This window comes from Cololabis saira, chromosome 22 (genome assembly GCF_033807715.1).
Source record: "Cololabis saira isolate AMF1-May2022 chromosome 22, fColSai1.1, whole genome shotgun sequence".
NCBI lineage: Eukaryota > Metazoa > Chordata > Actinopteri > Beloniformes > Belonidae > Cololabis > Cololabis saira.
In genome coordinates this window covers 17,466,959-17,492,813 of record NC_084608.1, presented here as the reverse complement: position 1 = coordinate 17,492,813, position 25,855 = coordinate 17,466,959, and the positions used below count along the sequence as shown (strand labels likewise).

Sequence of the window (25,855 nt, the reverse complement as noted above, 5' to 3'; positions counted from 1 at the left end):
TTTTGTGAGATTTAGTTTAACACCTTTTTATAGCTTCAAATATGCCATTTCAATATTTGGTGTTGCTGGGAAGAAATGAGAATTAATCAACTTGAAGGGAAGAAAAACCCAACCCAATAAAAACTCAAATCTAATCAAAGGTAAAAGTCCCCCAAATTATTCATATACCATCACTAGAATTGAAGTGTGTAACATGCTACCATTTTCATAATTTCTATCAATCGTAGTTCAGGTATTACACTGCATACTCATTCATGAAAGTCAACAGGTTTTATTATCCAAATTTTATCTGCAACAGGCATGTATCAAAAAGTTCAATACAGCAAAGCCTTTACAAAACCTGGCTCGACACTTAAGTCTTCCCAAAAATGGCTGTCGCAACAAATTGTAAACAGTTTTATCAACAGTCTTACAGCACTTACAGCAAAATACAAATCAGCTAAAGTAAGAAAAGCACCTGTTATCGTTCAAAATGTTTCAACACCAACACAATCTGTGTCACTATACAGAATCGGATCAGACGAACCAAACGAAGAAGTGGAATGTTCATTTTCACTCGACCATTTTGTTTCCATACAAAAAAAAAAAAAGAAAACAGCTGGAGTTGTTCCTTAACAAAAAGGCAAAGAGATTGGACAGTGCATTCAAAGACAAGCACACCATGCACTTGATGGGAACAGGAGTTGGTTTGGTCACTTAGCATAGTTTGTGCATAGTTATAAGGCATCGGTCGAGCAGTCCTTTAGTTTTCTTGTGGCTGTAGAAACATTCTATGGAGTGGGAGGCTCCTTCAGTTGATCTGAGCCAACAACAAAACAAAACAAAAGCAACCTTGCATCCTCCGTAGTCACCTCCTCCCCCTCTCCTAAGAAGAGACTGGCAGAACCCTGAGCGAGTTGAATTGCATGGAGTGGAGTTCCAGGTGAGGTGCAGTTGCAGTGACTGACCAGTCTCCCGTCTGCAAGGGAAGCTCCCCAAGCGCAACCAGAACTGGATGATGCAGAAACATCGTTGGAAAAAAGGACTGATTTTCTCTAATAATACCCTTCACAGGATGTCTTTGAGAGGCCATGGAGACAAAGCCGCACGTCCAACATCATCATTTGGAGTGCAAGAACAAATGGTAGCACAGGTGGAGTCATTTATGGCATCTGCTGTGTTTGAATAAGGTTCCGCTCATGGCTTCATCAGTGGGATGAGAGTTCAAACAAGTGGTTCTTCACATCTGTGCTTCGAAGGCAAACTGTGGAGCCGACATAATTCAGTTCAGTTCAAGGAAAGAAAGATACAACAAACAGATGTGTAAACAGTCTTCAGAGAGGCAGCAGAACGACTGGGCTTGTCACATTTTTTTTTTTTTCTGCGGTTATCGTTTTTACATGAGGAAGAATCTTCAATATCAATGCAACACGGCATTACTCACAAGTCTCCGGAGGGTTTCATGTCTGAATACTCCAGTTGTCAAAGCTCAACTCAGTTGAAATCATTCTTCAAATCTTTGTTTTCAAATGGCACTTCAAAATACCAGAAAAAAAAATTGTCTTTCAGTTTTTATCCTGCTTCCCCTTTAAGGTTCACCAAAAAAAAAAAAAAAGAAAAAAGTGGCTTGTTTAGTCAGTAATGGCAAATCTACAGTGGAACAAATAAATAGAACAAGAGCAAATCAAAGAAAATACAGCAGTAGCCAAATGAGGTATCTATGTATTGCTCTATGCCAAAAAAAGGAATTAAAAATTAAATAAATTAAATAGAATCAGTGGTTTATCAAGATGGGAGGCCGAAGCAACGAAAAAAAAAAAAGTGTTAGGGTGAGGTGGGGCAGGGCCGCAGACCCGTCCCCTCACGGTGTGGTGAAGCCCTGGCGCGTGGATCAGGGGTACAGGAGGCTGAGGTGAAAGGGCACACGAGGAGTGTCAGGATTCTTTGCTTCCCTGAGGTATTTCTTTGGAGCTGGTTCCTCCTGCGGCGACATCTTTCGTGTCCGTGCCGGCTGCGGCGGGCTCTGCCTCCTCGGAGATGGGGCTTTGTTCCTGCAGCAAGCTGCCCCAGCTGGCTTTGTTCAGCCCCATGTGGCCTAACATGGTCTGGGACAGACGTGTGTCGGAGAAACGGGCCCACTCTCCAAACAGCGGCTCTGCCACATACGTCATAAAGCCTGGAGGGGGGGGGGGGGGGGGGGGGGGTGAGATGCAGTAGACATAGATTGGGTGAAGTATTAGTTAGAAGCTATAAATAACAGCAGACGTCTATCCTACCATACTTACCTATCTGAATGTTGCCGACCGTGTTCTTCTCTCTGTCACAAAATGGGCTAACTTCAAGCTTGTGCTCCTTCTCAATATCTCCTGCATGAATAAAGGAAACCACAAATAAAAAAAGGTGCAACACAAATAACCAAACATTAAATTAACAAGCAGAAGACAGACAACCTTGTTGGAAGAACTCCGCCGTCACTTTCTCACTCCACTGTTTGCTCAGCTCCCAGGGTCTGCAGGGGTTGCAGATGTCTGCACACTTTAGCGTCATCTGTACAGGGTGGAGACAAAACCAAAATCAGACTCCAACTGTTTTACTGACATGCTGGAGTTTAGTGGGTTTTTTTGTGTGAATGGGAGAAGAGGAAGTGCCTGACCTGCAGGATGAAGTGACGGTGGCTGGCGTTCCTCAAGCACAGGCTGTCCTTGTCCAGGTGCGTGCGAAACCTGGACAGGTAGTCATTCTGTCTGCTGATGTCCGTGGCCAGAATCAAGGAGCCCAATTCCCTCTCCATGTTCAGACTAATGTGTCATGAAACAAAATTGACCAAAATGACCAGGAGAAAGCAAAGACAGATCGCTTTGTGTGTGGTTTCTGTGTAGAGATGAGTGAATGTGCAGGTAGCACGGTTTTAAGCGTTTTATTTCCTTACCTGTCCTCAGGAGGCAAATGGGAGAACAGTCCAGTCTCTCTGAGGAGACCCACTGCTGACTTCCAGTGGTGGTTTTCCAAAACTGAGGTATTCTGGGTGTTTGGAAAAAATGGAAAATTGCATTTAATACATACCATGATGCCATACACCACAGCAGACCATTATGTTGTCTTACTTTATAGAGTTTGGCTAGATAGTGATCAGTCTTTATGAGGAAAGGCTGGTTGACACCAGGATGGCCCAGGTCATGTGTGGCAGCTGCTAGGATACCCAGGAGGATGTCGAAGGAGGTCAAAGACTTTGCAAGCTGCATTCACAACAACAGGAGACAGAGATCATGAGGACTGGATATTCCAAAACATCTTCTGTAAACCCGTTGCACTTTTTCAAGTTACATATTAACACACACAATAGTTGCAAAGATCTTCTTAGATATACTCGGACCGGATATAGGTGTGACTTAGGGCTGGGCGATATATCGAGATTTTAATATATATCGATATATTTTCAAACACGATATGGTACGAGACAATATCGTTTATATCGATTTAAAAAAAAAATATATATATATTTTTTTTAAATGATTTTGATATAGCTTATTTTGTGACAAATTGACTTGAATGTTTTATTTGAGATTTGCACAAATGTTTTGTTATTTGCACAACTGTCAACCTCAGTGGAAAAGTCTGCCTGTTACTGTCTACATTGTATTAATTGCACAGTGTATTTTTATTGAATTGTTATGCAGGAAAGGGATATTTGTTTTATTTTATTCAAGAAGCATTTTTATTCTATATATGCAGGCAGTTTATTTTTATTTCATTTGTTTTATACATTTTGATGTATGTTTTTTTTAAGGGTTTGCCTCAGAAAAAAATGAAGCTAACAGAGATGCTATGCTATAATGCTTTGGGGGAAATCCCAATTAAGGCACAGAAAAAATATCGAGATATATATCGAGTATCGCCATTTAGCTAGAAAATATCGAGATATGACTTTTGGTCCATATCGCCCAGCCCTAGTGTGACTAAACCTGCATCTTCACATTAGTATTCATCGGTTAAGCTGAATGTAAAAACAATTCCCACTACAGTAAACTTTGCAGTGTGGACTACTAACACAAGACCTTTTCCAAGAGATGACACAGAAGGTTTTAGAAAAACCCCAACAGCCAGTATCCGGGCCTCTCTCACCATGGGCTCCTGCAGGTAGCAGTGCATGGCCTGCGTGACATCTGCAGCGTGGACAGCGTTGTGGTACGGGTTGTCATTGTGGTAATCCTCCTGAACCAGGACCAGAAACCTCCACAGTTTGACCATATCCAGCTGGAAGAGCTCCACCAGGTCATAGTGGTTCAACAGATGGAAAGTCAGGGTGACCAGACTGTTGCCTAAAGCAGGAATCATTTGAGAATTAGACCCTTTCACGTTGTCTCTAATGCACATAAGAGTAATTACCGCATCATGTTGGCTATAAACTGCTGCTAGAAAGAGCTGCAGCTCTTTATGTGGTCAAGTGTTTACGTTTCCCCCACAGTAAAGGCTCTCAGAGAGGCCGACTGCCCAAAAAGTTGTGCAAACAAACAGCACAACAGATTTTCTTCAGTAATTTAGAGTTTGTTTTTTTAAACCCTAACACAGATGGCTCAAATTACTTGAACTTCTAAGCACAAATTTGAAAAGAAAACAGATCAAATCTCAAAGGATTGTTCCATTATCATACTGCTGGTTACGTAAAGACAGAGTTTCATGATTGTTGTTTTTTCCATCACAGAACGCATCAATATAGCGTATTGCATAACTTAAACAGGCTGATGAAATGCCACGATCTTGGAGCGAGCAAGTTTTCAATCTAAAACATATTGATCTTTTTGATAGCTATTAGCTTGTCGGTTATTAACCCTGCTCTTTCTGTTTCTATAGAAAAAGAAAAAAAAAATCTAAATCAAAATATAGACATATGTGCATATATATCTTATTACATCAACACGAGGAACTCCCCCCAAAACTACACTTTTATCAGCCCTTGACTTTATCTACTCCATCAGGTCTGATCCTTGGAATATTTGCTCTGTGAGCTATATGTCGTTATGTCGCATCGACTCATTCACGGAATAACCTTTATTCTGTTGGGACGTCTAACAGTCGGCACCAGCAGCAACCCTTCAACTCGAGAGCGCAGTTGATGAGTTTTCTGCATAAATTAAACTGTTGCGACATTTAAAACAGCTGCTGAACAGCAAGTCACTCATTTCTTACCTACCGTTTGTCAACTTATCAAAGAGGAAAACATCAAAATTCCAGTTGCCAACTTTTTCCAGCATGCACTAGAAGAGAGAAAGCAGACATAGTTATAAATATGAAATCAAATGTTAAAAAAAGGAACATTTCTGTGCATTTTAATGTGTTGTTTCACTAAATGTGGCCGTCTTACTCTAGCCTGTCCAGTGTAGTCTTCATCGAGGATGTGGAGGGGGATCTGCTGGGGGATTCCCCGCAGCAGGCGGGACGAGTGCAGGTATCTCTGGAAGCTGAGAAGTCTGTGAACCCTCTTTTCAGTCTTTTCAGAGCTGGTAGCCGAGGCGCCACAACCCAGTCGTGCTGCGAACACAAACACAGATGAAAGAATTTACAAAAACGATGCGACAAACGAAATATAGGATCATTTTGAGGGCATGTTTATCCTAGACGCTCATTAGGCTTGGAGAATAATTTGGCTCGGTCAAGCTCGGCGGGGATCCGACACCAACGCAGCCGTGTACAAACAGCCGCTGCTGACACAGCCGCCCACTCAGGAGCTTGTCGTCTGGGATCACACAGCAGACATGCTTTGTCAGTGGTCTCTTTTGCCCAAAAACACACGCATGCACACACGCACACACACACACACACATAGAGACACACACACATACATACATATAGACACACGCACACACACTGTTGCTGCATAAACTTTAACTGCAATCTGGAATATGAGGCAAAGATTACTTTTAGGTCAAAAAGTCAACACAAAGTACTTTTCTGCAGTCGATTGTTTCCATAAACCTTTCATTGAGTATAAAAGCAGTCATTTTTAATCGCCCACCTTTTCGTAAAGCTTAGATAAAAGCTCGACACAAAGATATACTTCAGCCTTCAGGAGAATGAGCAACAGTGTAAAAAGCAGTGGATAAAAATCTGCGACATCTCCAGAACAGGAACAAAATGTCAGATTGTCATCAAAAAGGCTGTTGAGTTTAGTCATCAAGTCTGGCTGCAACATATTTGAGCATATCCCCTTTAAGACGAGTTGAAATTGTTGCATTTTTCCCCTCTTAAAACCAGATTTCTACTTTTAATAAAATTCATGTTTTATATTACAACTGATGAAATGCGACAGGATGATCTCAAGAGGTCTTAAAAGGATGTAAAGACATACCTCCTCAAGCAAAAAACCAGGATTCAATTAAAAGTTTTATAAGAGTAGAGGGTGCCGGCCCTCAATACAGGCCCCGCATGTTAACGTTAAGCATTTTTTAATTTTTACTACTTTTAACTAATCAAATAAATCAAATTATTATGGAGTATTTTAACATTTAGTTGTACTGGATTAAGTATTTGTCAGAGTGACAGGATCCTGTAAGAACACATGGGTTTCTATCCAATTAAATTGAGAAAGGATTTCAATTTGATACACTGCAGGAAGCACACAGTAAAATCTTCCTGTAGGAGCAACACAAAGAGAGAAGCTCATTAGGAGGTTTTATCCATCTGGTGAATGGTCACTTTTTGTTTTTTTATATAATGATACTGTAAAAAAAAAAAAGATATATGGAGCACTTTGCACAATACACAACTTCCTTGTAGCTTGTTAGCCTGGTCGCTAATTCATTTATCCAACGTTGGCAAAGTGCAGCCTCTCTGAAATCCACCGGAGTTTTGCACATCTGTTGGAGATTACAGGGATTTCCATAGCGATGAATGGACAGCGAGCTGATTCGCATGCAATCGCACATTATCTTCATGGGCAACACTCCACATTTTGTTTTGAGGTATCAAAATAAATTCAAAAGAATGAGAAGTAATCCTAATAAAAATAAAAATTACAAATGAAGGTCTGTGTCTTATAAAGTCCTGGTACCCGAAGCAGCATGAACAAAGGCCACGGCTTTTATGAGAAGAAAAACGCTGTGCTGAACTGGCTCTGAATGCATTAAAGAGTAATTAGTCATCATACTTACTATGAAGTGTTCGGAAATCAATGCAATGGTACGGGTGGGAGCTTCTTCGTTCTGGTTCAAATCCAACCTGACTTCTCACTCTCACATCTCCTAGAAAAACAAATCGACACTTATTTCCTCAAGATTCACACGACACAAAGAGAAAAATGTGTGACTGTTCTCGAACAAATAATACATAGCTGTTTTTGATTTAACGGGCTACGCTGATATCCATCCCGCTGTAAGTGCTGAGAGGATGGGCTTTACCATACGGCGATGAGCAGGAAAACAAGCAAGCCTCCTCTATGCGAGCTACTTCGCTACAACAGCTAAAACTGGTTGAGTTTTAGCCAATGTGCAAATCCATTTTGGCCTTTTCTTCTTTTTTACTCATTTTTACTTATTTTAAATGTTCTTAATGAACTGGATTTTGTCGCCTCTGTGCATGTTGCCATTTGACCCGTTTTATATTTGTCGTTAAATCCTTTTAAAGAGCATGCATTCACTTGTAAGTTCCTGATTTCATTCAGTGAAGGGCATCTAAAATACTCTTATACTGCACGTCTCCTTTTATCTGAAACCTTCCCATCCCTGAAGCCAGCGCCAGCTCCTACGCATCAGATTGTTTTTCATAAATGGTGGAGTGCAAGAGCTGTCCGTTGTTTGTTTAAGATGTGCCAAACTGAGAACAATGCAAATTTAGCTCGCGGTGAAGTTGTAAACTTCGGGTAGAGAAGAAATGAGACGTTTCAGGGCGGTTTATGAGCAGTGTTTCCTGTGGGAGACCATTACACCCTCAGGTGAGGACTGTGGGCTTTGTGAGCTCTCAGACACTTTACATGCAAAAAAAAAAAAAAGCATGATCTTTCCTCTTTAATGCAGTATCGCTTTGTAAAAGTTGAAAGAGCATCTAAAAGTCAACAGCAAAACATCCTGTGTTTTAAAGAGAACATTGCTCTCACTGCCTCTTGGCAGCTGTAGACAATGAATCCAAACAAAACTGTAGTTCATGCAGATTTGTTGTACTTTGGGGCAGTGACAAAAAATAATCCATCTTAAACTAAGCACCGTAATAAATCTAAACAAGTAGTAAACTCTCTAATATGGTAAAACCCATCACTTTAGTATCGCCAGCAAACTAAAACAAGCAAAAAGCTGCAATTTTGAAAACAGAATTTGACCCAGGCCTGGTGTGTACTATCCATGTGCAGGAACAAACACACACTTTTACGTCCCAGAAGAGGAAACGGACAAAGAAGTGAACAGCTGAGCATGCAATGCCATGTCAGGACAGTCTGCTCTACTATTAGTACTCAGAGCCACGAAGAATGATTTAGAGTAGATCTATGACGGTTTTTAGTAGTCAGGCAGAATGATGGATCTCTTGGACCCCCCCCAGACGGCGGCCGGCTTGGTTGCAGAGTGCAGTCGGGAGCAGTGTCATAGCGTGGTGAAGTGACAGAATGATGCTGCAAAATGCTAGAAAGTGTGTAGTTTCAGGCAAACTTGATGGAAATATACATATATAAAAAATAAAAAAAAAGGTGCTAAATAGTGCAACAGCAATTTCCAGCATGGCACCTCAGATCGTGCCATCTGTGCATCAGGTCTAAAAGCAAAAACCACCCAGGTGTGGTCTCCATCACCAGCATGTTACTTACTTGCAAACAGCTGTTTGAATACTACACAAGCTCCTATCAAAAACACCAAAAACTAAGAATTACAATACAAGAAAATAAAAATTTAAACCAAAAAGCTGCTAAACATTATTTTGAAAAGCAGTTTGTAAAGTTTTGACAATGTGGAGTGAAACCATGCAACAACAAAAAAAACATTACATAAACAACGCATACAATTCTGGGTAGTGAGTTTTTGCCCTCATGTATCCACACATCTGTCACATCTGCCGATACATGTGCTCGGGCTAAGCACGTGTGTTCATGATTAGTGTGTTTTTAAAGAGTCACAGGGTCCATGTTTCCCCTGGTGCATTAGTGCTGGCGCTCTGGGTTGGATGTAGGTCATGTCATTATAACTGATGTGGCAAAAGCTCAGAGTCCTGCTAGTTGAAAGCACATCAGCATTAAGTTGGCAGACTGAAGCCTGGCCCTGCAAAAACCCGTCAGCATTAGCGTCCCTCCCCTCCTCACACTCAATTTGTTATAAAACGTACAGACACAGATGGTTTATGCCAGTGACGTATGAGACTGCCATCATACTTAGCTAACTAAAATGATTAAAGCGCTAAAGCTCCTTCAGTCGGCTCAACAAAACTCTGTTGCTGTGATGAGACACACGCAGCCTGCTCATGGTCAAGCTGGGAATAAAACAAAAGTATAACCGTTATATGAAACTCAAATAACAAAAGTCATAAAGCTCAAATGTACCTCATGAACTTTAAACCAACCCCCACTGATTGATACCTATGCAAACCATGTTGAAGGAATGACATCTCTCGATAAAAATGATAAAACTATTGCACTAAATGACAAAAGCTGCAGGCAAGGGCTTATCCACATAAGTAGATAGATCTCAGGGGTCTTACCAAACTCTAATAACATCTATCCCCAATAACCTTATTGATCAGGAAGCCACGGCCAAACTGACTGCTTCCCGGATGCGACTGACTCCGTCTGACTGGCATGGCAATGAGCCCTTCATCCTCTCATCCATTTTCTAAACTGCTTACTCTCTTTGGAGTTGCTGAGGGCAAATGGAAACACAAACACAAACACACACATGCGTGTGCGTGCGGTATGTACACAAAGACACAAGGGCATGAACACAGAAATGAACTCTGCACATCAGCCTTCATTCTGTTTAGGATTTAAATGAAATCTGGTACAAATCCGACCAAACTTCAAAGGCTCATAATTCTTTCAGATACACGCAGTCTTAAGCCTGCTGCGATTCAATGATTAGAAAAAGGACCGGGGATTGAGAACATTTAACATGTGCACCTCACTTCTTCTCTTCATAATCTCTGAATCCAGTTTTCATCTCACTGGTTGTTTTGTTTTTTTTTAATCCGTTGCATATTAAGAAATGGACATGATCGTGGAGGGGATGACCCTGATGTCTGAAGAGTGTTCATGTGCGTTTACTGATGTTGCATGGTGGTATGCACTGAGAGCAGGGAAACACTTACCGAGCATACGAATGTAGAGGGCAGTCTGATCAGAGCTGTCATAGGAGATGGCCCCTCGTCTCTAAAAAAGAAAGATAACAACTGTTTCAGATTTGCATCACTTTAATGTTGTCATTTAATCCCGATACAGATGGTTTTATTACCTAATCTCCCCCAAACACAAATACAGGCATAATTTCTTTGAATCTGAATGTGAATTGAATGTATACGCAGTCTTTGACAAGTAGAGGGTGGCATAATACTGCGACTGCTGACTCTAATCTGCAACGAGTCTTAGCGAGTGTGCACAGACTTCTGTTACACTGATAAACATGTTCCAGCTCCGTATCGCCGGCCCGATACAGCGCCACTATCAGTCATGTGGGACACACATGTACAATGTTGACACAAACACGCGTACAAGTACGCACACGAACGCACTCGATGATTCCCACAATAGAGGCTATCATGTCCGATCCAAATCTGACCCCACCCAAGACAATTGTTTCTGATGTTTACGTCCCTTAAAACGTTAAGTCAGAAGAGCAGAAAGATCAAAAAGTATAGATAAAAAAAAAAAAAAAAAACTTCCCTGTGCTGACGTCAGTTGGTTATGTTATTTGAATGCATTTGAATTTGTATTTAAATATACTCTGGAGGAACTGACAACTGACAGTTACAATAGAGAAGTTTACTCTTATAATTTACACTTTAAAATGTCTGGTAGCTGAATAACAAGAAGATCTTGTCCAAAAGTAAAACTCCACCTGGCTTATTGACCATCTGCTGGCTGTTTATTTAATAAAAGCTGATCTAAATCCTGAGTTGGACGTTTTAGATTTGTTTTTTTTCCCCCCTCAAATCTTCTCAGCCATCACATACGAGGCAACTGCAGAATGAGCAGAATGAGCAGATATTATTAAGCTCTGAAGGCGGGCATCCAAGTCGTGCTTATTCTGTTTTAGGACTCGTTCTGGGGCTTCACCAGTCTGAAAACAAGTTTGCACTCATTTGGTGGACTGTGATGGGCCACAACCGGGAGGGATGTGAGCGAGCCAAGTCACCAAGGCAACACACTACAACATCTAAAAAACAAGAAATCTCAGAGGCAATACTGTAGTTAGGGTACTTTTTTTAATCTAATAAAACATAATTTGAAATAAATAAAAGGCAATTTGTGCTGTCTTGCAATTTTATATAGTAAAATCATATGAATATTTAACATTTAATGTGGCTGTTTTGGATTTTATTAAATATTAAGGCCTTAAACTGGCAAATAGTGCACAAAGATCTCCATTGCTTTTGATATATCCACAATATATATGGTTTTAAAAAAGGTACCAGCAATTGAAAAAAAAAAAAAATATTACAGATACACCAGTTCAGACCACTGGCATTTTTTCTTCCCAATGATTCCTGAAGATCAAAGTTAAACCAGACACCCACATAAAAACCATTACACCCAGCATCACAGTTTTTTTTTTTTTTTCCCCCATAACACTCTGTTCTCGTCTGTGTGTCTGCACCAACTGTTTCTCGTAGACCGTATCTGAGCTCTTCAGAAATGCACGAGTGACGTCACCGTCTCCCCTTATCAGGCACCTGATCGTACAGGAAGAACTGGCCACTGTAGTAATGTAGAAAATGGAAGAAGAGCAGTTCTGGCTGCATCTCTTCATCCTCACACGCATTTATAACTTATCACAGAAACCTTTACAACAAAACGCACTTAAGCAGGCAATTTAACGCGGACATTGTGTGACTTTAATCACTGTCCCCCACCTGCAAGCTTTAAGTTAGTCATGGACCTGAATACCTAGTGCAGAATCTACCCTTTTCTGCCAGAGATAAAAATGATCCCAACATTTTTTTTTTTTTAACTGATATTTAATGATTTAAATAAGAGCAGGTGTAGTGGTTAGACAACTGTTGCCTTACAACATGAAAGTTCCTGGTTTTTATCCCGTCTCTTTGTAGTTCTCATGTTTTCCCCTCTCCTGCATGGGTGTGTTCCATGTTACCTTGAATTTGTGACTGTAAATTAGGGTGCAGCTATCAAATATTTTGGTACTTCAAACTTAACATTTCCTTAGACGGAAAAAATAAGTGGGAAACAATTGTTCGTTTGTTTATCTAATAAAATAAAAAAATATTCTTAAACGCTGCCTTTAAATTGTGCAACATTTAAACGGCAGTGCTTGGTTGTGTACCGGGACCTTCATTTTTAATTTAAAATGACGCCGCACCTTCATCATCTTCTGTCTCTTCATCTCTTATTACTCTCGCTTTGATGCGTTTGCTCATCGTCGCTGTCACTGTTTTCGGTCCCGGGCTGGCGTCTGTAGCCTACAGCTAAACTGTTCACACACATCACGAAAAGCCCGCCGTCTTTGAGTCACACTTAAAAGGAATCCGTGCAAAATGTGAACTTTAAATTTAAATTTTTAATTAAAACGAGGCTTCGACGCAGAGAAAATTCCTCGATTATTTTTTGTAATCAAGTTAGTCGAGGAATCGTTGCAGCCATAGTGTAAATCGTCCGTCGGTTTGAGCGTGAGCATCCCCACCCCACAACCCAGAACAGAAGCAAGCAGGTATAGAATATGGGGTGATGGATTATTTGAATAAATGATTAGCGCCTTGGGGAAACCTTGGAAAGAGGCACAAAACTATAGATATAGATAAGAGGAAATCCAGCAAAACACTTACTGCATTTCTGCAGCAATAACCCGAGCGAGCGGCAGCTGCAGCAGCGTCTCTCCCCCAGTCCAGGCTCCACTGTGATAACTGCATATTTGCTCTGTCGACAGACAGCTGCTCAGGTGTTGGCTCTCCCCACTATGTACTCTACACATCCAGGCCACCCTCCAGGCCATCTCTCCACGCTGCTTTCTGGGGCTTCCCTCGTCTAGGATTACCCATTCCAGAGTGAGGACGGAGGCTGACAGGAAAGACTTACAGGGAATACCTTTTTTTTTCCAATTAATGATCACACTTTTGACTGTTTGATGGACTAAATATTAAGGGTCTGTTGAGCTTATTCATTCTTTTTTTAATTCTAGCTGAAAGGCTCTGTTAACATCCCTTCTTGAATAAAAATTAAATACAATTTAAATCCTCTACAAGTAGAAAAAAAACTCTGAAACCTCAGCTCCAATGAAGTGCAGTGATGCCTTGATAAATCGGGGATTATTTAATGACAACCATCTGGTTACACCACAAATACGTGCACATGCAAACACAAAAGTAGTAGCTAATGTAGGTATTACTTCATATCTTCAGGATTACCATGAATCTACTTCACACAGTAAGCATACACACCTGACAATTTCTGTCCCCTAAGCCGATGACAGCCGCCAATCCCAGGCTAATATTTTACCAGCTAGCAAACAGCTTGACTCAGGGTGGGTAGTGTGCAGAGCTGTATTTTAGTGTCAACAGGACTCCGTGTTTACACATGGCACCGGTGTTTAGTGTGAGCATTATAGATTGTGTGCTTGTATGCTTGGGCTGCATGTGTGTGTGTGAATGTGTAAGGGTGTGGTATTAGCTGGAAGATGCATGAGAGCTGTATAACGCCGGCTGCACTGCCAGGAATGAAGAGTGACCAGCCCTGCAAATACTGAAGCAACTTTATGGGCCAGAGTAAGCTGGAAATACGCTCACTCACATATAAAAAGGCGGCAACCACCACTTGGCTCTTCAAGGCGTTGGTTTTTTCCTTGTAACCTGGTAAAAAGTTGGCGTTTTCTCTCCGTGTGTCCGTGAACGCGGAGAGAAAGCCCTGTTTTTCCCTGGAAATGGGCACCAAACCGCACACGCCCCTGCCACACCTCGCAGCTCATAAACAAACGAAACCATTCACCCAAGTTCTTCTGTCACAGTCCAGCAAGAACTTGAATGTCGTCGAGCATTGTGTTTCTGCCAATCACGCTTCACAGCGTTAGGCGACGAGTTATGGAGGCTGTCAGAAGCAGAACTTGAGCTCAAGGTCACGGATGTACAATCCATCTATTGGAAATATAAACATTTGTTAAAAAGAATTTGCAGTTGTTTTCTGAATTGGCAGATCTCAGTCATTTGAAAGCAAATGTGGCAAAGAGGTGCTGCCCGACTGTTTAAAACACTGCATTTTACACGTTTGCATCACTTAGCAAGTAAGATCATGTTTTGCCCTCTAAGTCAGAGAGCTCTCTTGAGTTACATAAATGGTGGTTTTGTGGGGTTAGAGCATTTTCATTAAGGCTAAACAGTAATGTATTATGCAAGAAACTAAGGAGAGCTTAACACTTTGTACAACTGCTTAACAGGAAAAGCCGTCCAAGGGCCAAATAAATACTGAAACTTCCAACTATTTGCTCACTTTTTGTTTGATAAAGCTACGTTTATAAGAGATCTGGGACTTTCCCTCTTAAAGCTGTTCAACCTCCAAACTAAAAACACGGGTTGTAGCGTATCTATTTCAGATGTTTTGATCAATGACGCTCTCAGGTGCGTCATAGCGAAGGTATCCAGCTTCATGGAGATCTGCCAGATGACCAGAGGTCAAAGGACGATGACAGAAAAGAGAGATAAAATATACATGTTTTTCTAAGAGAAATGTGACAACTTCTTTGTCATTTTTTATAAATACTACAACCATGCCTTTGATTAATGCATGTTTGCAAGACTTGAATCTGTTGTCCATTTCTGTATAAAGAGACATAAAAGCACCAGATTAAAATTGTGACATTTGAGTTCAGATAGAAGCTGATATCTTTTCTTTTTTTTTTTTTTTTTTTTTTAAATAGGATCAACATTTTCCCATGTATTATGAAGACTAAATTGGTGTTTTTTTTCTTTTGTGGACCTTTTATATTTTTTAATTTGTCTTATGCTAACCAGAGGTGTGAAGAAAGAAATGTCACTGGGCGGTGAGCTCTGAAGCAATGATTTTTCATCCATCTCTGATGTAATAATGACAATAATCTTGAAGAAGCAACTTCAGAAATACAGCAAGTCTTCTTGGGGGACATAAAGACACTAAAAGCTTCACTTTATAATTAGTCCAGTCAAATTCAATCAATATTATCGTCCACCTAATATACCTGTCAAGATGAACAGCAGAAAAAGTAAGAAAATTGGTAAAATTTCTAAATATACCTCCTGTTAAATATTATGAAGATTATTTTGTAAAACTAACTAATATCTTAATTGTAGATAAATTACTGGAATTAAAACCACAAAATGTGGAAACCAAGAGTTCAACCAGCCTGTCAAGACACGTACACTTTTGTTGCATTTAAAAGTAGCAAACAGTTTTTCCAAATCGAGCCAATCCTGAGAAGTTTAAATAGAAATCTAAAATTTCTCTAGAAAGAAGAAGACATCAAATATATAGCCAACTAGATTTCTTCTTATCAGCATAATCTAAATACTTTCTTTTAAATAATTGTTTACATACAATAAGCCCCAGCAGGGATCCTTTGTTGTGGTTATCAGAACAAGGAATGAGGTGGCTTATCCTGAGCAACGGAAACGATTCAATGGGAGAGCTTCTTGTGTAGAAGAGTAAATCAAACTTTTGCCGTAGCTTGTGAGCAAAATAGAAAATACATCAACCTGGCAAAAGACTGATTTTAGTACAGTCTTCTGTTCAATTTTCAAAGAAAAGGCCTGAATAAAAACCACCTTTAATCCTCAGCTGTGCTCATCTATAGGGCTGCAACTAACAATTATTCTGATTAGTCATCTAGTCGACTATCAGGATGTTTTAATTAAAAATAAAATAGAAGAAAGATGGACACTTCATTTAAAAATACTTATTTTAATGAACTTTGCTGTCAGTTGCCATGGTGTTGCATCGGCTGCAGCCATATTGTTTACCTGGTGCTGTACTCTATTGCGCATGTGCAACTCTTAACAGAGATAGGAAGGAGGAAGATGCCTCACTCTTTTCAAAAACCCTTGTGGTGACAATAGCACCTGAACACTATTGTGCATAATTCTCAGCAGAGATAGGAAGGAAGCTGCTTCACTCTGATGACATTTTTTGGGGCCAACAAAGTTGATAATTAAATTTGTTAACAACTATTTTTAATTATTTATTTTTGACGACAACATTGACTAATCATTGCACCCCTAATCATCTACCCTGTTTACATCCAGATTACATTGTCGCTCTGTTATCGTTTGGGCCCACCCAGAGACTCTCTCCACAAAGATAGGGTGATTTAATCAGCTCCCCATGACTTTTGAGCATAATTAATGAGCTCCAACAGATGGTAGCTAGACGCATCTGCAAAGCAAATTTACTTTGTCAGTGTAGATTTCTAAGTTAACATCCACTACTTTTAAGGCAGGACTGTCACACCAATATTCTGCTTTTGACCCCGAGGCGGGGGAGATCAGGGATCTCAGGGAGATCACTTGGGCTCCACAATATAATAAAAAAAATGTGTCATTACTGCATTATCAATATTGCAAAGACAAAACAAAAACAATTGCAATAAAACAGTAGCCTTATTTTCCAAATTCTATGCATTTACCCTCAATTTCACACTCAAAACTATGAATTCACACAGTTTACATGAAAATAGCTTTTAAATTAGTATAAGTATACATTTTTTGGTGTTGCAACTGTTGCAGGGAGCAGTTTTCTACTCATTCATTTACTTTTAAGAAAACCATTTTACTGTTATGGAAACAATACAATTTATTTTTTTGTCTTCATCGCCTATTTACCATCAATTTTAGCTACAAAGCAAAAAGACTGACTCTTTACACTTTTCTATAGCACAAGTCATATCGATATCACATTTTTCAACTATAAAGTTGTGTATTGCGTGTCTTCCCAACGAAGTGCAGCTGTGGCAGTAACAGCAACAAAACAAAGCAGAGAAAAGCACTATGTAGAAAGGTCAGAAGGGTATCGTTTTGGCTTACTAAATAACAGCACAGTTTATGTGGCAGTTAACAGAAAGCAATGTCGTGTTACCAACTAGTGTGGAACGCTGGCTTCCAATTGAGCCACTTTGAGGTTCACTTTAGTTTCAGATCTTGTAGTAAATACAGCTTCAGTTTAGCAGTAAATAAATAAGGGACAGCTGGGAAGCGATCCAGCCCTTCACAAACCTGAACTGGATGAAGCAGGTGCAGATAATGGATGAATAAATTGTTTAAAGAAATCATGGAAAAATATGGGATTGGACATAAGATTTATGTACTATTTCTGCTTTCGAGCACTTTTAGTCATGAATCTACAATTTTATGCATTTGACCAAACGGTTTGCCCCTAGTTGGTGTTTGCTTGCAGCTTTCCAAAAACAAGCCAAATTCTGTTTTGTTTGGAATTTGCTGCGAGCGCAACAGCCTGCTTTTTGTGTTTCGTGCAATTGCATGTAAGCTCGTTTACATATGGCTTTGTGTCTTATCTGAGCTTAATCTCGCTGCCTCAGGTCGTACCACTCAGGTTTCTGAGGTCAGGACCTGATGACAAAATTCTTGACTGAGTGAGTATCCCCCCCAGGGCTTGTGTGTTTATCACTTTCTGTAGTTTTATTTAGCACAGTGGATACTAATAATATCTCAAGGATTCACAAACATGGACTTCAAAGACCTTTACGGAGCTGGGTTGGATTCTGCCTGTGAAGGTGGATGGAAAATCTTTATTTCTACTCCTATATTCCCATATATTTTCTTTAAAAGAAAAGGATATCAATGAAGTCATGTTCAAACCATAAAACCCTTGCATGAAAACAGTTTTGTGGGTTTTTCTGTCATCACAGGATTGTGATTAACATTCTAATAACAGCAAAAGTGCCCTTTGAACAGCATTCAACAGCCTAGTGAACTCCGCTGCATTCTTACGCTCATTTGTTTCAAACACAGGTGTAAAACTTGGCTGTTTACGAGTAATTGCGTTCTTAAAATGGGGTTTAATCAATAACAGGCCCAAAGCTGCGTGCAAGTCAGCTGGGGTTAAGCAAACGAGCGCCAGCGGTATTCCAACAAACTGCCGTTATCAGGAACCAAACCCAGCGCTCGCGTACATGTAAATTCTGGAGATAAAAGCAGCTGGATCCAGTGCCATTTCATAAACTGAAAGCTTCCTCCTGAGTTATGACCCCTTGCAGCACTCTGCTGTGTGGGTTGCCACATTCCAGTAACTGAGTGCTAAGCCATAAACACAAGCGGGTTTGGAGTGAGTGAGTGGCTCTGTGTGTTTGAGAACCAGCCGTTGCATACACAAAAGCACTACATAGAGTGTACCTGTTGGAGGAGTGTTTTATGAGCACACTGTCCGCTGTGACACACTCGAGCTGCAGTGAATTGTGAGCGAAGGCTGCTGGTTTGAAAAGAGGACTGTGAGGAGGGATGGAAGGGGGAACTGGCCCGATGCCTCAGCGAGCAAATGACAATGAGACTTATCAATGAGCAACTACTACATGCCTGTCAGGCAGAGCTATATCTGCAACCTGTGTACTGTTTTTATAGTATCATAAAATGATAAAGGGCCTTTTTTAAGTGGGCATTGTATGCATGAGCTTTTAGCAACTACTGTATCAACTAAGCATTGCTTCATATTCTCACAGCATTCCGTCTACCCAGTGCAGGAATTTCCTTCATCTCAAACATCATCCCCAGGCTCTAATTGCTTCCTGGAGCTTCCTTGGAATCTTCTGAGGAGGGCAAAACAAAACCCAGGTCACCAACTTGTCTGCTCTATGAATTAAAAACGAGACAGGTGGGTTGGAAAAATAAATAAAATATAGACGGATGTGTGATTCAGACAAAGCAGCTGCAGATGCGTCTGGCAGTGTGTTGACATGTGGAGCCACATTCTTACGGCTGACTGCACTCGATACTGCAGCACAAAAAGCATCACGGTCATGTGATAAGAGGGGCCCCTTACTGAGACGGGCAGAACGTGCAGAGAAACATGGGGAGCTCATACACTGCAGGGAAGACAGGGTGGTTTTTATCTAATAAATGCTGAATATTACCCTATAGCAACAAACAAAAAAAAACAACAACTTTTTGTGGCATAGTGCTTAAAGTTTTTGCAAAAGGTTGCAAAACACTTTGCAATGCGTCATAAAGGCTCCTTCAGTATTCTTACCACATCCTGACACAACGTCAATCTGATGGCAGTTCAAAAATCAACAAAGTTACTCCCACAGAGAAGCGTGGTGCTTTATTCCCTTATCCGACTGTGCAAAGGATCATCAATGGTGTGGCTGGAACAAGCACTGAAATGATCCACCCTAATGCAGACGCTTATCATCATCTCTCCTAAACATCTCAAATTTTAAAAAGGGTTGATCTAGGATCAGTGTTGTATACATTATACTTTTGATGGTATGTCCGTCTGCGGACTAAAAGACCGAGGTGATTGCAGATCAGTGTTTTTAATCTAAGCTGCTTTCCACCCATTATCACTAAAAAGGCACGCGACCGTGCAGGTCACATCAATATAAGGCATTTGCTTATTGACATTTTTATGTCTGCCTCTTTCTTCGCTCCTATTTTGGAGAGGCGTAAACTGCATAACCACATCACAACCATGTGACTGTGCGAGTGTGTGTGTGTGTTTTACTGGTGCCAAACTATGATCACCAACCACAAGGCATCATCTCTAAAACAGTGTGCAGCCATGCCAAGCTGTGCAAATCCATGTGTATTTTATGGCTTAGGCGAGAACCACATGACTGGTCTCTACGTCCTGTCCTGTCCCTTGTCTGCTGCTCCTGCGGTCCTTTCAAATCGCACCAGTCAAATCCGTCCGACTCCTGCGTTTACCCTTCAATTCTTCAAGAAGCACAAGACGTGGCTGGCATCCTTCAAAGCATTCCAACAACTGTCTAACTCAACCTCCAGATCAATTTGGGAATCAGTCAATACTAAAAAACACATTGGGCATTGTAATGGATAAGAGAGCCCATTTGTTTGATGCAGTTTTGAACGCCTCTTTAGCAGCATATTTACACCCAGCCAGAGAAGCATTCCACAACCACAGAGTGACATATTCTTCTGAGACTCACTCACGTCTTCAAGCCTACTCTTTCGTCCTCTGTTTACCAGAGGAAATGTCGTTATCTGTGAGGCAAGGGGTGGAGGAGGGGGATAGAAGAGAAAGAGAAAGAAAAGAGAGGGAGCTTGTGAGTGAGTGGAACAAGATAGCCAGAGAGAAAAAAAGAAAAAGACTGAGACTCCGGCCATCTGTGAGTCTGGCTGCGGGCCAAACCACTGCCCACAGAGCCCGGCACATGCCTAACTGCCTCTTTCTGCAATGGCAGTCCAGCCCAGCCTCCACAACAAGGGGCTTGTGGAACCACGCGCAAACACACAGCAGCCACCAAGGACAAACGCACCCATATGGTCAGAAATAAGGGCAGGAACACAATATTTGGATAGTCTAAATGCTGGGCAAAATCACGCTGAGGGACGCTGATGAATACTCAGATGCATATTCCTGCAAATCTGCCAAAGTTCAGACTGAAGAAAAGTGAAATTACTGCAAGTATCTCATCCCAAATACTGCCTCGCTGCCTATGTTCAATTTCTACACTGTGCATGAAGCACGTGCCAACTTATGATTATATGAGTTCACCACAAAGTTGACAGGTATTTTTTTATCTTTTTTTAACACTATATGTTGCCCTGCTGATTGCAAACGAACCTGTTCTTTCATAGAGACTGTGACGCCATCACTCTACACTACTTCTGTTTATATGCATCAGATGAACAATTCTGAATCATGATGCGGTAGATTTGCTCATGGAGGGAGACTTCCTCTCCTTTGGCTTCGCTCTGACAGTCAGGTTTCAGGAACCAGGACACTTACACTTACACTTCTCCTAGCTGAGACGGAGAGTTACGATCGAGTCTTATTGAAAGTTTTAAAATCATGACGGATGAACGCACAGGAGAGGGTCCGACCAACTCATCAGTACTAAACAAAATAAAATCTGCTTGTTAGGGCCTGCTTATGACCAGGGGTGACAAATTCAAAGCAGACACACATGGATGGTTACGTGGAGCAGGGGCCAGCACGAAACACTACGGGACATCCAGTTGAAGAGGACGCTCATACGAAATACAGTGACTTAATAGTTAGGAGGAAGAAAAGAGATGGTTTAAAGATATCATCCAACGCTGTTCTCTTCATGAGCAGCAAGGAGGATGTGACACAAGATTACAGTCAGCTGCTTTTAACCAAAAACACTGCAGCTGAAGTGAGGATGCCTAAAAAAGTTGTAAGACTCTGGGGAAGAATATACTTGGCCCATGACTTGATGAGCAACTTCTCCCTGAGCAACTATTGCAGGCACACATTTTACAGTCTGAGAAACTGTTTCATGGATAGTAAATCAGATAAATGCTCCAAAAAAATGACTCAATAGGCTAATGCATTGTAAATGCACTACACTGCCGTGCTAGTATTTCCGTGTGCATGAAAGTCAAGCAGAAATGTGACCTCACAGCATGAAGACTCTTGTTGCTGCCCACCTTTTATCCTTCACACAGCAGCTGAAACAAATAAAGCCAATGCTCACCAGAGGGATATTTTTCAAGAGATTACAAGAAAGCAGGAAGTTCAAGTATGACTCAGTGCTTTATGTTGTGCTAGTGTGTCAATGGATGTTAACATAAATAACAGAGCGGTGGGTTCCTTTCTGACAAATCCCAGGAGAAGACCAAGGTGCTAAAGTGTAAACCAGCAGAGCCTTTATCTGAGGGCAACATACACAAACACAAAGTTGGCTGATTACTTGTTGTGAGTGCTTTAGGTCAACGAGATAAGGATACGGTTAGGGCTTCTGTGCAAGTGAGTGGTCCGCTGTGTGTGTTTGTGATGGGGCCTAAATAGGGCTGTTCGATTAATCGATTTTAAATCGTAATCGCGATTATGTAATTAGAACGATGTTAAAACGTGAAAATCGATTTTTTTTTTTTACCTTGTCTGCACACATATTAATGATTGATGGAAATACCTCTCAATACCTGCGACAAGTGCCCCATCGGAGAGGCTCTTTAGTGTAGGAGGGGGCGTTGTAACATGCCACCGGGCATCCCTCAAGCCAGATGCGCTAGACCGGCTCGTGTTCCTTGCAAAAAACTTGCAAATGTGAATAGCAAATGTAATGACTGACATTACACACCTCTACCTCCTTCATGGGTTGCATTATTATTTATCATGCAAAGACCCAGTTTAGTTTAATTAGAAAATGTCTTGTTTTATTTAATTGGAAATATAACTTACTGTATGTTTGCAAGTGCTGATTTGCTGATTTTTTTTTTCCCAGAGATAAAACTTTATATTTTATTATATTTTTTAAAACTTTTTTTCAACTTATTTTACAGAGTTTTGCACTTTATTCATTCATTTTTGGTTTAATAAGAGCAAAGTTTGCACTTAAAGCCCGATGGGGCAAATGTTCAATAAAAAAACAGCATATTTGAAATCATTTCTTTGCCTTTTGTCAATTCACAAAATAATCGTAATCGTAATCGAAAATCGGATTTTGAGAGAAAAAAAATCGAGATTTTATTTTTGGGCAAAATCGAACAGCCCTAGGCCTAAATATCAGTAACCACCTGCAAGATTCCTCTGGATTATTTCATGTATCACACAGTTTAAGACTTGTGTGATCACCAAAAGCATAAAAAACACAGAGTTTTAGCAGGTTAAAGACACAGAGGTGGATGTAAAGCATTGTGAGTTACCTGTGACAGCTGCCTGGGATCAGGAGCCCCGAACAGAGAAGAGCTGGAGCTGAAACTGATGGCCCCTCTGCGGCTGAGGACATGCTTGGGAACCGGCCTGTCCAGAGGCAACACCGGCAGCTGATAACATACTTCCATTGAACAGCCAGGGCAGGATCCGGATCAAAAATAAAAAATAAAAAAAAATAATAATAGTAGTAGTAGTTATAGTAGTAGTAGATGCAATGCGAAAAACAATGACTGGTGAATTAGGACCCCCCCCACCCACCCCCAAAAAAAGGCGAAAATATTTTTCAATATAGTGAAAACGATCTGATACGAAGCTGTAAAGTATTTCTATTCATTATGAGCGACTCCAAAACTTGTCCAGATCGCTCCTCATCGATGCAGCGTCTCTTCTGCCTCCAGTGTCATTGTGGGGGAACGGTTTTCACGCCGCGGTCGCGTTTGCATTTGCCCCTTTCCTTCTCATTTTGCTCAAATCCGGGCCCACGGACAACGAGACCTTCTTGCCATTTTCTGGGTCTTTATGAAATCGCTTCCTCATTTTCAAAAGCACACACACACAGAGAGGGAGAGAGAGAGGTGGGGGGAGAGAAAGAGAGAGAGAGAGGGAGAAAAAAACCCGTCCCCTCGTTTAGGTTTCGTGGCGTTTGCGGCTCCGCATATGAAAACAAAAGGCAGGAGCGCATCAGCGGCGGATGGAGCCAGCAGGCTCCAGGATGTGGAGACCTTATTCAGGCTTCAGCATAATCAACATGTAGGGCTTTCTCTCTCTCTCTCTCTGTGTCTCTTTCTCCCCCCTCCCCAGTCTTTTCGTGCAGCTAAATGAAGAAGGAGCAGTTTGTCTAATTCACCGCTGGTCGTATAAAACAGAGAGGGGAACCCCGACGCTTATCTCATTATAGCCGCGACTCCAGAGGCTTTGTTGGGGAAAAAAACTGCATGCACGCAACGCAACACTATGAACCACAAAACAAAAACAAAAAAAAACACAAAAATAAAGTCCTAAAGTGTGTATTTCCCCCTACAGCTACCTGCGTATGGTCCTAAACATTAGCCTATGTATGCTTTTAAAGCGCTCACCACCTGCCAGAGATGGTGCTGTTGGAGCGACAGGGGGAGAAAAAACGCTGTTGTCTACGATCAACCAATGAGGGGGAGGCTGCGAATGTGAGCTGCGATTTGATTGGACGACACGCTTAACCGGTTTGAAAGGAGACGTGTGATTGGTTGAGGGGGCCAGGACGACCCATAGACGTTTGCAGGCGTTTTGCAGGCGTTTGCAGACGGCGTGGACTTTCTCAAGGGTATTCCTTCACAACGGGGCTTGCCCTGCAGCGGTCCACATCACTGCCTGTGATTACCTTCCTCTCATGACTCATACAACTCTGGAGCTCAGACTTACCCGCAGTTTGAAATTTAGCACAGGAAGCACTTCGAAATGTTGCATTTCTGCTAAGCACTGATCATTTTTCCATTTGTTTGCACGTTGTGAGTAATGATCAGGGGCGAAAATCCCGTTTCATAGTTGGGGGGGACAATAAACAGTAAAATTTTAGAGTTCAAATCCAGTGGGGGACAAGGAATAAAAGTTTTAGCCTTCCTATAATACAGCATTTTGACATTTTCATCTCTATCTCGCAAACAGGCAGAAGACCTTTCTTAGAGCAATACAAAACAATGGTATTAGGTGGAAGGTGGCAATAATATGGCACATCTGACATAATACACTGCAAAAACCCCAAATTTAACAAGAATATTTGTCTTATTTCTAGTTAAAATCAAGTAATTTTTAGTTAAAAAAATCTCATTACACTTAAAACAAGACTCATCACTGGAAAAAAAACAACAATTTTCACTTGTTTCAAGTAGATTTTCACTTAAAATAGGTAGAAAAATCTGCCAATGGAACAAGATTTTTTTGCTTGTAATGAGAAGATAAATCTTGTTCCACTGGCAGATTTTTCCTGTTTTAAGTTTAATGAGATTTTACTGTTTTATTATTTTCGATTTCGGTTTCGGCCACAAATTTTCATTTTGGTGCATCACTACTAAATACTACTGCATTGTTCCAAAATTATTAATTCTGTCTCAAATTATTCTATGGGGGGGACAGCTTTACTAATGGGGGGGACTTGTCCCCCCTGTCCCCCCCGGGATTTTCGCCCCTGGTAATGATACAACAGTAGAATTCAACCGTTGTTACTCACTTTACTAGCTTTTTTTTCTCTTTTTCATTTTCATTTTTTTTGTTTGTTTGTCAGTAGGCCAAAACGACAGCTGCTTCAGCTGAGTGCCACTGAAACTACTCCAGGCATGCAGATTATGAACATTTTCAGTGGAGGTTTCTCATTCCATCCCCATGTGTTGGGGGACAGAGAGTGAACCATGGCAACAGTCAGCCCTGGACCAATGGCACGGTTAATCCCCTCACTCCCCATTTCTATGGGCTTGAATGTGGTTCCCCGTCATGACAGCCGCACAACAAGAGGCCCTTTGTCTATTAGACATTTTTTCTAATAACTATATTTATGGGAGCCCAAATGAACCATTTTTTATGTTTAACATAAACAGTGAACAGATACAGTGTTTAATCTGATGATAATTCACAACTCCATACCAGGCAAACCTGAACTAATTTACTGATATCTCCCAAAGTACTAAATCTTCTGAGGATTTGCTCTGAAGGAAGAGAGGATATGTAAAGCTTCCACTTAATATCCTCCTGAATTCCCCACAACTCCAGCTTCCACACCAACCCTGCCCTTTGGAAACCTGAAGATGCTCAGTGAAAACACACAATCTTTGCAATGTTATGAACGTTGATCGTTCATAACGTTTTATTTAAAACCCTACAGAAAATACCTGCACTTTTACCCGATTAGTTTACAGTGTTGAAGGTGGACCACCA

General features: G+C 41.0%; 1 protein-coding gene across 8 annotated transcripts; it reads right to left on the bottom strand.

Moving 5' to 3' along the window:
- Positions 1-255: 255 nt before the first annotated feature.
- On the bottom strand, positions 256-24,008 carry pde7a (phosphodiesterase 7A). Of its 8 annotated transcripts, XR_009770800.1 has the most exons (15): positions 22,942-24,008; positions 20,260-20,310; positions 10,255-10,315; positions 8,768-8,800; positions 7,128-7,217; positions 5,342-5,508; positions 5,171-5,234; positions 4,102-4,298; positions 3,084-3,215; positions 2,909-3,000; positions 2,633-2,777; positions 2,430-2,526; positions 2,265-2,345; positions 1,424-2,155; positions 256-1,243 (listed from the first exon to the last, which is right to left on the bottom strand). XR_009770800.1 is itself a non-coding variant. In XM_061713300.1 (14 exons), the coding sequence occupies exons 1-14, from the start codon at positions 23,077-23,079 to the stop codon at positions 1,914-1,916; spliced, it is 1,590 nt and encodes a 529-aa protein (XP_061569284.1). In that variant the 5' UTR covers positions 23,080-24,008; the 3' UTR covers positions 256-1,913. The 8 variants fall into 8 exon arrangements, 7 of the variants coding, with proteins under 7 accessions (XP_061569284.1, XP_061569285.1, XP_061569286.1 ...); XM_061713300.1 differs by having other exon boundaries at positions 256-2,155; XM_061713301.1 differs by lacking the exon at positions 8,768-8,800 and having other exon boundaries at positions 256-2,155; positions 22,942-24,007.
- Between the last annotated feature and the right edge of the window lie 1,847 nt (positions 24,009-25,855).